The sequence below is a fragment of the Plecotus auritus genome (assembly GCF_963455305.1).
Source record: "Plecotus auritus genome assembly, chromosome: 2".
NCBI classification, from domain to species: Eukaryota; Metazoa; Chordata; class Mammalia; order Chiroptera; family Vespertilionidae; genus Plecotus; species Plecotus auritus.
Window position 1 is genome coordinate 196,040,516 of NC_137771.1, and position 13,517 is coordinate 196,054,032.

Consider the following 13,517-nt stretch of genomic DNA (forward strand, 5'->3'; position numbering starts at 1 on the left):
TCTGTTGAGAAATCAGCTGACAATCATATGGGTGCTCCCTTGTAGGTAATTAACTGTTTTTCTCTTGCTGCTTTTAATATTCTCTCTTTGTCTTTTGCTCTTGGCATTTTAATTATGATGTGTCTTGGTGTGGTCCTCATTGGATTCCTTTTGTTTGGGGTTCTGTGCGCTTCCTGGACTTGTAAGTCTATTTCTTTCACCAGGTGGGGGAAGTTTTCAGTCATTATTTCTTCAAATGGGTTTTCAGTATCTTGCTCTCTCTCTTCGTCTGGCATCCCCATAATTAGGATGTTGGTACGCTTGAGGTTGTCCCAGAGGCTCCTTACACTATCTGCAAATTTTTGGATTCTTTTTCCTTTTGCTTTTCTGGTTGAGTGTTTTTTGCTTCTTTGTATTTCAACTCTTTGACTTGATTCTTGCGGTCCTCTAGTCTGCGTTAGGTCTCTGTATAATATTTTTTTATTTCAGTCAGTGTATGTTTAATTTCTAATTGGTCCTTTTTCATATCCTCGAGGGTCTTGCTAAATTTATCGGGCTTTTCTAGGAAATTCTTGAAAAACCTTATAACCGTGGTTTTGAACTCTATATCCAGTCGTTTGCTTTCCTTCATTTCTTTCATTTGTGATCTGTTTCTTTGTCTCCACATTTTCGCTGCTTCCCTGAGTTGGTAGAGTAGCTTTGTGTGCTAGGTGTTCTATAGGGCCCAGTGGCTCAGCCTCCCCAGTTACCTGAGGTGGACACTCTTGGTGCACCCCTTTGTGGACTGTGTGCTCAGCCTTGTTGTAGTTAAGTCTTGATTGTTGTTGGTATCACTGGGAGGAATTGACCTCCAAGCCAATTGGCTGTGAGGATCAGCTGTGTCTACACTGGGAGAACTTTTGTGCTGGAGACACCCTTATGAGACAAGACTTGCAAAATTGCAAAAGCCTCTGTGCTCAGCTTGGATGGGGTGGAGTCTCAGGGTGAAGCAGACAGCCTTGGCTTCCCATCAGCTCTACCCTTTGAAGCCCCTGGGTCTCAGTGTCCCTCAGTAATCACTGCAAGCACCTGTGAGAGAAAGCCACCCTTGAGTTTCACCCACTGCCAGACAGTCCAGTTTCCCCCAAAATGAGTCTGGGTCCCCAGGGTCTCGCCCGGAACTGGAGTTCAGCACAGTCAGGAGCTTCCGTCTCCCTCCCACTTGAGAAAACCAGCCACGCACTCAGCCACCAGTCCTCTCCGCTTGTGCGCATCTCCGTACCTCAGCCTTTTGCAGCTCCTCTGAGTCTCCGTGTGTTTTTTCTTTCCTTCTAGTTGTAGAATTTCCACTCATCCAGCTTTCCTGTGGTTCTGGATGATGTCCATTTTGTCTTTTAGTTGTAGTTTTGAAATTGTTGTGTGAGACAGCAGTTTAGGTGTTTACCTATGCCGCCATCTTAGTTTCTAGTCTTAATTTCTTTAGGCTTTCACTTTGACATTCTTTTCTTTGATGGAAATTGTCCATATTATCTAACTTATCGTATTTGTTCATATAATGTTATTTGTAATATTCACTTATCTATTTAATATTATTTTAATGTCTTCAGGCCTTGTGATTTTCTTTCTTTAACTCCTTTTTTTCATATTGATAACTTGTGCTTCTTCCTTTTTTTAACCAAGTTAACACATTTTATTTTTTATTTTACAACCCTTATATATAAGCATACATATATCTTACAAAGTTGACATAGTAGCATATATAAATTGTTTACCTATCTGATATTATATTACATATTTTTCAATGGCTGTAACTTATTTAACCATATATATTTTTTAAAAAATACCACTTTCTTTTTTGTTTTTTAATATATTTTATTGATGTTTTTACAGAGAGGAAGGGAGAGGGATAGAGAGTTAGAAACATCGATGAGAGAGAAACATCGATCAGCTGCCTCCTGCACACCCCCCAATGGGGACATGCCCGCAACCAAGGTACATGCCCTTGACCGGAATCGAACCTGGGACCCTTCAGTCCGCAGGCTGATGCTCTGCCACTGAGCCAAACCGGTTTCGGCAAAAAAAATACCACTTTCTTGAGGTATGATTGACAAACAAAAAGCTGTGCGTATTTAACATATACAACTTGATAAGTTTGGAGGTAAGTATACAGCCATGAAACCATCACTATAATCAATGCTGTAAAGATATCCTTCACCTCCAAAAGTTTCCTCCTATCATCTTTATTTATTAACTAGAGGCCCAATGCATGAAATTCGTGTAAGGGTAGGCCTTTGCAGCCCCAGCTGCCTGGGCCTTCGCAGCCCTGGCTGCTTCGTTGCCCAGTGGCCCCACCCCCCTGCCCACACCCTCCTTGACCTGGCGCTGCCCTCCGCCACACACCCCTGGTTCCCTGGTTCTGTGGAGCCCCTCCCCCACATCGATCACCCCACAGGGGGTGGCCTGTGCCTCCCTCTGCGGGGTGATTGTGGGGCAATGGCGGGCCCCCCGACCAATCGCATCACACCCGCCTTGGCTGGCCTGACACCAGTGCGTGTCATAGCATGGTCGTCTGGACGGTCGTTCTGCTGTTCGGCCAGTCAGTTGATTTGCATATTACACTTTTATTATTATAGATATTTTTATTATAAGAATGCAATATAAAAATCTATCCTCTTAGCAAATTTTTAAATATAGAATATAATTTAATATAGCTAACTATAGGCACTATGCTATGCAGTAGGTTAATGATGGGCACTATGTTGTACATAGATCTCTCAGACTTACTCATCTTGCATAACTGACTGGAACTTTGTACTCTTTGATCAAGACCTCCTCATTTCCTCCTTCCTTCACTCCTGGTAACCACCATTCAAGGAATCCTTGCTGGGGAATGTAAATTGGTGCAGCTAATATGGAAAACAGTATGGAGGTTCCTCAAAGAATTAAAAAATAGAACTACGATATGATCCAGGAGTCCCATTTCTAGATATATATTAAAATGAATTGAAATCAAGCTGTTGAAGAGATACCTGCTTTCCCATGTCATTGCAGCTGCATTCACAACATCCAACACATAGAAACAATCTAAATGTCCATTAAGGGATAAAGAAAATGAAGTATTTACATTCAATGGAATATTATTCAGCTTAAAAAAAAAAAAAAGGAAACTCTGCCGTTTGCAACAATGTGTGTGAACCTGGAAGACATTATGCTAAGTGAAATTAGCCAGACACCAAAGAACATATAATACAAGATCCCACCTATATGAGAAATCTAAAGTAGTCAAACTCCCTTTTTCTTTTTTAATCTGGCTAGAAGTTTATCAATTTCATTAATTTTTTAATAAGCTAGCTTTTGGTTTCATTGTGTTTTCTCTGTTGTTATTGTCTTATGTTGCACTGAGTTCCATTCATCTATCCTTCCCTTTCTTCTGACATTAGGTTTAATTTTTCCTTTTTCTGTCTTCTTAAGATGGAAACTCTGATCATTGTTTTCAAATATTGTCCTTCTCATATAAATATTTAAAGCTATAAGAGAGGAGCATTTACTTGGAAGTCCATATTAACATCTCTGGAATCAGGATAGATCTTACCTTCAGTAACATCTTACAGCTATAACTCTTATCACATTTTCTTTCTTAGTGGTAAACACAGTAATGAAGCATCTTGCCATCATCGTGTCCTAGATTCAGTGAAATGCAGTATCATATGATTCTTTTGAACTTAGTTTATCTAATAATTACTTAGTAAAGATCCTGACACAATGATACTTGGGCATCATAGCTGCTCTCTCTTTGCCATTGTTTATACTTTGTTTATATCAGTCTTTTATCTTTTTATTATCTTGAAAATTGAGGGTTCCTTGAGAGCTATCTTAAGATCCTCCAAAGTAACTAGTGGAATATTCTGCATACAGGGTGCACAATGCTTGTATAGTAAATAAAGGATAAGATACTTAATTGCTGAGCATAGCTTTAGAAGTGGCCCCAAAACTGAAGCTTTCTGAGTCCATAATTAATGTACATATTAAAAAATTGCAAGTATGTATATGTTGTTGGATATATCTCATCTTCAGTGAACTAGCAGTGTACAGTGATGTACTTTTCTACTTAAAACAGAACTCTTTTTAATTCATCATAAATCTTTTGCTGCACTTTTTGTTTGTTTAGATATAGATTACCTTTGAGTTGTTTCCTATTCTGAATTAAATATGCAAGTATTTATACTGTATATACCCCCACTATTTGTCTGTTTCCCTAATAATCTCACCCAATATGTGTTTCCTTTGGATATGTTATGTCTGAGTTTTTAATTTTATTTAAGTGAATGAAATAGAGCATAAAATTAATGCTTTTAATCTCTTTAGTTCCTTAAAACCCTGTTGTTGTCACCTTCTTAGAGGACTTCCTGGCAAGGCAGTATTACAGCCTAGTGTTAATAAGGCTTTAATCCATATACAGTCTCCTCCTCTTCCTACAGTTCTAGCATTTCAGCAGATGAAATTTTCTTGTTTGTTTTTCCTTGTTACAGGGGAGGTATATCACATATAGATTTAACTGACTTCAGACCTCAACCCTAAGGGAAAAAGTGACTCTACTGTATGCTTAGATGCCTGTGGCATTACTAAAAAGAAGAGCCAATGGTTTATCCTCACATTGGAAACATTTTATCAGTGAGCCTGCCTTATCTTTTTTGCTCAGAAAGACCCAGGTTTCATGGACACTGCTCCTTGGAAGCCAGCATGTATGTTAATCAGTTAGAACACTTTTGACTTGGATTAACAGAATGCTCATCTAAAAAGTGGCTTAAACAATGAGGATTCACTTGTCTCACGTAATGAGGAATCCAAAGTTAGGCAATCCTAAGGTTGGTGGAGTGGTCTAGTGATTTCACCATTCTGGTCTTTCCCTTAGAATTTCAATATGACTGCAACATAGTCTCATACAACATCCACCCTAAAGCCTCTTTTCCTGTTTTGAGCGACCGTGTGTCTCTCTATCACCAAAGAGGAAAAACTTTTCCATGAACCCCACATATGCCCCCTCATATACCTCATTGTCCAGGACTGTGTGACATTGTGCAGGAGTTGGGGGAAGCAAGCGTGTAGAGTATTAACACTATATGGTGGGAACAAGGAAGAAAAAGGTCGAGAATGGCTGCTGGCTGGGCAACCAACAGTGTCTGCATGTGTGTGTATGTGTGCATATGTGAGTAAGATGAATAGAGAGAAATCTAGGTTGACTTTTTGTATGGACAAAGGCTCATGCTTCCATATGAACTTGTACATGGACTTATATTGATGACCTGCCACAGTGGAGGAGGAGGATGGCATTTGGGCTAAAATTGCCTTTGCTTCCTTTGACACGATTAGAACTTTGTATGTTGTTTTAGTTACTTGAAATTTTGTGATTTCAGGTTGAGTCCAGAAATCTTCCTGAAACGCCCTGTGGTTGAAGGAAATCGTTGGAGGTTGGACTACATTCTTAAACGAAAAGCAGTATGTACTTTCCAGACAAGTGCTGATGTGATTTCTTAAATGCTTACCGCCTCTCAAATGCCTTTTCTTTTTAAAGTCCTTCCTGTATACTTATAACATTTTTTTTTAGAATTGGATAAAAAAGTAGAATACTTTCTGTTTTCAAATTCATTTGGTTCTGATTCTTTTTCCTGTTCTTAAATGCATAATATTTTAGCCTAATACACAGCATAGACTTTTTAAAAATATATATATTTTATTGATTTTTTTTTACAGAGAAGAAGGGAGAGGGATAGAGAGTTAGAAACATCGATGAGAGAGAAACATTGATCAGCTGCCTCCTGCACACCCCCCACTGGGGATGTGCCCGCAACCAAGGTACATGCCCTTGACTGGAATCGAACCTGGGACCCTGGAGTCCGCAGGCCAACACTCTATCCACTGAGCCAAACCAGTTAGGGCAACACAGCATGACTTTTATTAGCAATTCTAATTTTTATTTTTTAATCAGTTATGGGTAGTTAATTTTATAGTCAAAATTTGTGATAAAATTTTATTAATGGATAATAAAAGATGAAATGAAACATAGCATTTTATTTTACTTATTATGCTGTTATTTGAGCAAAAGACAAAGTCATCTGAGATTTCACTCAGGTGGAGCCAAGCTGATGTTGAAGAATACCAAGGAAGAGGGACATTAAGAATTGGTGCTGTTTTATTTCAGGTTGGGGACAGTCCTGGTAATAATGTGAAATTGTTTCCTGTGCAGTTGACCATGTAGATTCTGGGTGAACACTAAGTGTGCTCTTTTTGTTATAAAAAATAAATAACTAAATCAGTATAGCAGGTTCATCAAAGACTACTAGGCATGCATATTTCTAATGAAATTTTTATGTAGTTGGCCCTTAACCAAGTTAAATTAAGGTGAATTAGAATAGAACTGGATTTCTTGTTAATCACGTTCAAATGGGGAGTGCTAACCTTTTTACTATTATTTGAAACTGTCTTAATCTTGTTTATTCTATCATTAAACATTCCTGCAGAATTTGTAGGTCCTAAATAATCGTGGGTAGTATTTTACTATCCACACAGCCTACACTCATGTCTTTTCCCCCATCCTTTATATTCCCCTACCTCTTGACCAACTCACCTTTTCCTTTTCCTTCGATGTCTTTTCCCCATGTTTTTACTTTAGGATTTTTGCAGATATCATAATATAATCTGAGCTCACTGCTAATATTGAAGGCTGAAATTGATAAACTTTATTTCAGACACATGTCTTGCCACACAGCATCATTTTCATGGCTAATCTAATGTGTTGTTTGAACAAAAGTCTATTCACAAAATTGGAAATTCTGGTCTTGAGAAGCATTATTTGCATAGTCATTAAATAATTTAGCATACAGTTATCTCCTGGTCCATGTACTATGTATACTAATTACTAATTCATGTATGAAAAGGATTCCATCTCTGCCCATGGAAGGCTTGCTCAAGAACTCATGTTCTGAGCTCAATCCTAGGATTACCAAATGTGTTTCTGTATGTTGAATGGGCTGTAATTTTCTCTAAGTCAATCATACTAGTAAATTCCCTCTTTACAGTAGTTATCCAACACTTTACTGTTTTAGCTTTTAATCAACATGTGTTTGCTGAATGCCTAGTGAGTGGAGGGCACTTGGCTAATCATATGTGAATATACATAAATAAGAAGCATGATTCTTGACCTGAAGGAGCTTAAAAATCTACACAAGAGTCAATTGAGTACAGAGACAGGGCGAAGATTCAAAGGCAGGAGGGAGAGCATTGGGTAGGTCTGGTGGGGAACTCCTGAGGACATGAGAGATTTAGGGCATTTAGAATGAGCAGCAAAATTAAAAAGAAGAAATTTCTAGATTTAGGAAATGTGGTGTGGAAACAGGAATTCAGAAGGCTTTGCCAGTCACAGTAAGGTGACAAGGTTGATTACACCTGAGTGTTAGCATAGGTAGGATGGCGGATCAAGATGGGAAGGCAGGCTGCAGCTAGGACGTGAAAGGTTGATGATCCAAGCCAGTGGTTTGGGCTTTATGCAGTACAGTGGGGATCTACTGGGTTGGGGTGTTATGGATGAAGGGTGATCTGATCAAAATGATGTGTTGGAAGGTGAATCTAGTAGTGGGAGGAAGTGGGACAAATTCAGATTTAGAGAGCTAAAGTTTAGATCATTTGAGTGTGAGATGCGTACAGAACATCTAAGTTAGCTCCAGAAAGTAGTCGATGCCAGAACAGAGCTCAGGAGGAAGATCCTGCAAGCCAGGCCCTCGACCTCAAGTTAGCTGGCAGATGTGTGTTTATCCCCTTAGTGTACCTGCCCAGTTTCCTTTTCTATCACAACCATGGCTTCTCTTTGCTTTTATTGCCTCTGAACCCTGGTGAGGTTCCAGGTGGACACCAGGCCCAGTAATTATTATGATCTGATAATGGCCATTTATTTGAATTTTATCAGCTTCCTGAAACTTGTGATTTTTGAATTGTGGATAATGATTTTTAAAATTCCCTAAGGAGATAGTAACACTGTTAAATATTAATTTCTCAGTGGGTCATTTAGCAGAATTGCTCTTCTGTAATCTAACTATTCCATATTATTAAATTGGTCATGCTTTTTTAATACTTGGATCATTCCAAATTGACATTTCATATGCTTATGAACACTGTTTCATATAAATAATTTTGTTTCTGAAAGCCACTAATTTCACAAAGTAGTGGGTTGATAACATTTATTTTTGCATTAATGGGTCCCAGAGATCCACAAGGTTGATTTGAATAAATGATTTTTTTCCTTCCATTTGATTGTGCAGATTTTAGGGAAGGAACTTAGTGTTTCTGCCTCATTGCCAACATATAGGCAAACATCTCTTAAAATGGCTGTTTCTTAGGGGGAAAAATACAATATTTTGTTTCTCTGTAATAACCGAGTTGATATTTTTTTGTCTCTTTGGTCTTCTGATATGCAATGTTATTATTTAAAATAGTCTAAGCTAACCTTGAGAGGCAGAGTGTTTACTGTTCAAATCAACATCCCAAGGTTTCCCACAGTCCTGCATTGTCTACACTAAGAGTTGAGATCATTTGCTTCATGGTTATGAGTAACTATATCCTTGTACCCAATTGGTATATTTCAACCTTAGAGATAATGTCTCTGCCCAAAAAATCAAAGAGAATCTTATCAAAGTGGTGACCTGGAAGGGCATGGCAGGGAAGAGAGAAGACATGTTCAACTTTGAGGTCTGTGCTTTAGACAAAACTGGTTTAAAAAACACACACAAAACAACTCACAAGCATTTGTGACCTTACATCCCAATGCTGCCTGCAATTAACTGGCAAGGATATGGATTTCTTTCATTCCTGGGAATTCCTGGACAAGTGATAAAATGAGTGATTAGCCTGTGGAACTGTAAGCTATGCTCTCTTCAAGCAGTGGACAGACCTGGCTGCATCCAGAAAATATTTTGACCACAGTACTTGGAGCAATCCGAGAAAACGCTGGCTCAGAAACAAAGTCTCTTGATTTCAACTCTGAAAAATTTTTATGTTTTTTTGTTTTTGCATGTCTGATGTATATCTAAAACTCCTAAAACTTCCTACTGCTGACAGTATTGTGTCTCTTCTACTTGAGTAAAAACAAATTAGAAAAGAGGACAGAACGTTCACCTTTGGAAATTCAAGTTTGATGACATTGATTCTGTGGAACCTTCGGGTTAGTTGACTTAAGTAGAGATTAGAAACATGGTGTTGTGTAGTCAAATCCAAGCCACCCCTTTGTTTCCCTACTTCCCCTATTAATACTTTCCTTCCATCTCTCTAAGCAAAAGTTGATAAAAGGCATTAGAAAAACATTGGCTGTTTGAAAAGTGTATTTTTTAAAATTACAGTTAATATTAGTCCTTTTGTTTTCTTTCTAATTTGGATTTCATTTTGCATAAATATTTCCCACATTTGTGTAAGTTTCCACAATTATGACCCAGGAAATGCCTTTGTTCCCAAGGAACCTTTTTTCCTTTGCCATTTAGAGTTTATGAGAGTGTTGCAATGCATTGACCAAAAGAAGAGGCGTTTTATTGCTTTATTATCATAGAAGTCTTGTCACTAATTAACTGTTTATTGTAGATGTGAGTAAATAATTGTAAACCAGACTGTGTAAAAATGAACTTTTTATATTTAATTACTTCCTTATTAGTCATTTGTATTTAAGCTAAAAAGACTCAAGGTCTCTACCCTATTTCCTCTAGAGTTCATTTATTTCAATAATTAAAGACACAGTACCGAAGAAAATGTCAGGTATGATAGATGGAGGGTAATAATGTAATCCATTAGTGTTAACATCTCTGTTATTTCAAAAATCCATTCGTTATGCAGGTAAATCGAAAATTGTAAGATTCAGGCCAGTTCCTAAGTTGTGACTACTTTTCTTACGAGTGAGTAATAATCTCATAAGCCTAAGAAGTAGAATTTCATCCATTTGAAACAAATCAACTATGAGGAAAGATATCAGCTGTAATGTACTATAACTTAGGTTGAAATTTTAGGTTTTTAACTTTATATCTTTCAATGGGAGGCTATTTTTGGATAACTGTTATTCAGTGCTGAATCCTAAAATATTCAAATAGCAAAGTAAACCTGAACAATAGAAGAGAAAAATAGCATAATGTTCTTGCCTTCATTTAGAACCCTCATTCAGTGATTCACAGCTGAGCACTCCCTGGCCAGAGCATTAGACATTAGTCTGTTCACTTCTTGTCTACACTTTCACTTCCTGATCTCTTTACTCAAGTAATAGTTATATCATTATAACAAATAATGAGCAAGTTCCAGAATTCCACTGATAACCAGGGAAATAGAATGACTACTTTTTTTTTTCTAGAGCAAGAGTTAATCTTCCCATAGTACTCAAATTATTCTCTGCCACTATAATTTATTAGATATGCCTACATCTCTAATACTTTAGGAAGTATTATGAAATAGTTCTTCTGGTCTAATCTCTGGGATATTAAGTGCCTACTTTAGATACATTATCCAATGTGTATGCAATATGTTTCAGAATGCTTTCAGAGCTGCTGGGTATAGAGAGTGCAAATTTAAAAGCTGCAAACTGCACAGCAATACTGAGGATGCACACCTAAAAAGTAAAATCGTAGCACAGGAAGTGGGGGTAAATAAGACAAGAGTGTCCTGGATAAGTACATTCTGATCTATATGTTGAAGGGGGAACCATCTGAGTGGACATGGAGAAGGGGAGGGATATTTGGGGGCGGGGCGATTTAGCATAGGCTGAAACCTTGTCACCACCCAGAACTAGAAAAAGAGGTACTGCTACTTCTTTGTACTACCAGCTGCTGAACATTGCCCTTTTTGATGGTTAATATTAATAATAAATGTTATTTCTATAACATTTAAAGTTTTCCAGGCACCTTTGATTTAATCTGACCCTCATAATGGTTTGTCTATTTTCTTTTAGCTCCAAGTGTTCATTTGTGAGAGGCTGCTTAAATTCTGGGATTTTTGAATGTTAGAGAAGCTGACTTCTGAAGTCATTTCACTGGTGAAATTGACATTAATGATTCAATTATGGGTTAAGAGTGTGAACCAATATATTTATCTCCTAAAGATTAAGAAATGTGCCCTAGCCCAGTGGTCGGCAAACTGTGGCTCACGAGCCACATGCGGCTCCTGAGCCACCGTTTGCCACTCCGTTGACTAATGAGTTTGGCGACCACTCCCCTAGCCGGTTTGGTTCAGTGATTAGAGCTTTGGCCCTTAGACTGAAGGGTTTGATTTTGGTCAGGAGGCAACCAATCACATATCAATTTATCCATTTAAATAATTTTTTTAAAGAAAAATTCTAGCCTACCTGGTATGGCTCAGTGGTTGAGTGTCGACCTACCAACCAGTAGGTCATGGTTCGATTCCAGGTCAGGGCACATGCCTGGGTTGCAGGCTCGAACCCCAGCAAGGGGTGTGGAGGAGGCAGATGATCAATGATTCTCTCTCATCATAAATGTTTCTATTTCTCTCTCCCTCTTCCTTTCTCTCTGAAATCAATAAAAAACAAAATTAAAAAACAACAACAACAAACAACAAAAAATTCTTTGAAACATACCCCAGGAACATTAAGGGACATTTAGTTTAACTTATATCAGAGGTTTGTTTTTAATCACTTCAATAGTTGAAGTATAATAAAAACAAACAAATGGTAAGAGCTCCTTCTTTTTTGCATGCATATAAGCCTAACCCAGTGGTCAGCAAACTCATTAGCCAACAGAGCGGCAAATTGCGGCTCACTGGTAACCAACGGACACAGACAACAGGGGAGTGAGGGCATGAGTTGGGGGGATAGGGGGGGTAATGTGGGAAGGACACATATGTAACACCTTAATCAATAAAGAAATTAAAAATAAATAAATAAAATAGAATAAAAACAAACAACAACAACAACAAAAACCCAAACCTGTAACATGAATCAGATCAAAGCTTTCCAAATGATATGTGTTTGGAAATGTTCTCAGGTGTAAGACTATGAGACACTTTTAGTAGTTGAGATTATAATTTCAAGGTTCTGTCTCTAGTCAAATATTGACACTGTCTTGGCATAACAAATTGTAGGAATGGAAGAAAGATAATATTTATTTTTTACATCTGGGTCTTAATATACATACATTTTCATTTCACCTTCCTTGTATTGTGTTGTTCATTAATATTTTACAATACTTGTTTATAGAAGAAATTTTAGAAAATGCAGTGCACAGAAAGGAAGAAGAAAAAGAAAACCATAACCTACCTACAGAAATTCTCATTCCTGCCTGTGTTTTCTCCTGTGACAGCAAGAGGGGGTGAGGATCTTCATAATACTCTACAAAGAGGTGGAACTTGCACTTGGAATAAACAGTGAATACAGCAAGAGGACTTTAATGCGTCTACACCCCAACATAAAGGTATTCAGGTTCATCTTGCTGAACCATGTCTCTTCTTTATTATTCTGTAGTTTTTCAGGTTTATTTTGCTTTGAGCAGTGGTAATGTGTAGAATTCCCTAATTTATATATTCAATAAATAGCATTGTGTTCTTCTCAGAAATAAAATACTATACTTTTTTAATATTTCTAATATTGATGGAGTCAACAAGGGTCACATTTCGGCTTTTCTCCCCCTGATTAGAGGCCTACTGTACAAATTTGTGCACTGGTAGGATCCCTAGGCCTGGCCGGCATTCAGGGTTGATCAGGGCCTTCCAGCCGCTGGCTGGGGTCTCCCTTCCCCAGCTGCTGGCTGCCAGCCAGGGCCTTCCTTCGTTTCTTCATTCTGCACCACCCCCTGGTGGTCAGCGCATGTCATAGCGAGCAATCGAACTCCCGGTCTCCTGGTCGAACTCCCAAGGGGACACTTTGCATATTAGCCATATATGTGTGTGTGTGTGTGTGTGTGTGTATGCATATAAAATTTAGTCAAGAGCATACTTCCTAGAGTTGTTTTGAGGCCTGTCAAGTTTCCATTCTCCTCATTAAGATGATCCTGGAATCTCTAAAATGTGATCTCCCTGTGGCATCCCTTGAATACTGATAGCAACAAAGAGAGCTCCTTTAGGACTTAAAGTACTTTTCTTTTTAAAGAAATATATACATTTTTTATTGATTTCAGAGAGGAGGGGAGAGGGAGAGAGAGAGAGAAACATCAATGATGAGAGAGAATCATTGATCGGCTGCCTCCTGCACGCCCCACACTGGGAATCGAGCCCGCAACCTGGGCATGTGCCCTGACTGGGAATAGAACCCTGGTTCATAGGTCAGTGCTCAACCACTGAGCCATGCCAGCTGGGCCTTAAAGTACTTTTCTTAATAGCTTCTTGTATAAAACACTAATAAAGTAAACAAGCACAATAAGCAATTCAAAAAAAGCTATTTGATATTTTACCAAAGACCTAAAGCTTATCAATAAATATTTCCCAGTCAGCCCTGGCCAGTGTTCTCAGTGGGTAGAGCATTGGTCCATGCACCAAATGCTCTAGGGTCTTGGGTTCCATTCCTGCATTTAGAGAGAATTCTTTACAAGCAG

General features: G+C 38.3%; 1 protein-coding gene across 4 annotated transcripts in view; it reads left to right on the forward strand.

Moving 5' to 3' along the window:
* The window catches only part of PLD1 (phospholipase D1), a 156,173-nt gene that overhangs the window by 65,830 nt on the left and 76,826 nt on the right, over positions 1–13,517 (forward strand). For all 4 annotated transcript variants that reach the window (XM_080657756.1, XM_080657758.1, XM_080657759.1 and 1 more), the window contains 2 exons: positions 5,373–5,454; positions 12,291–12,401. In XM_080657756.1, coding sequence (XP_080513882.1) covers positions 5,373–5,454; positions 12,291–12,401 — 193 coding nt within the window. The remainder of the gene's footprint in view (positions 1–5,372; positions 5,455–12,290; positions 12,402–13,517) is intronic.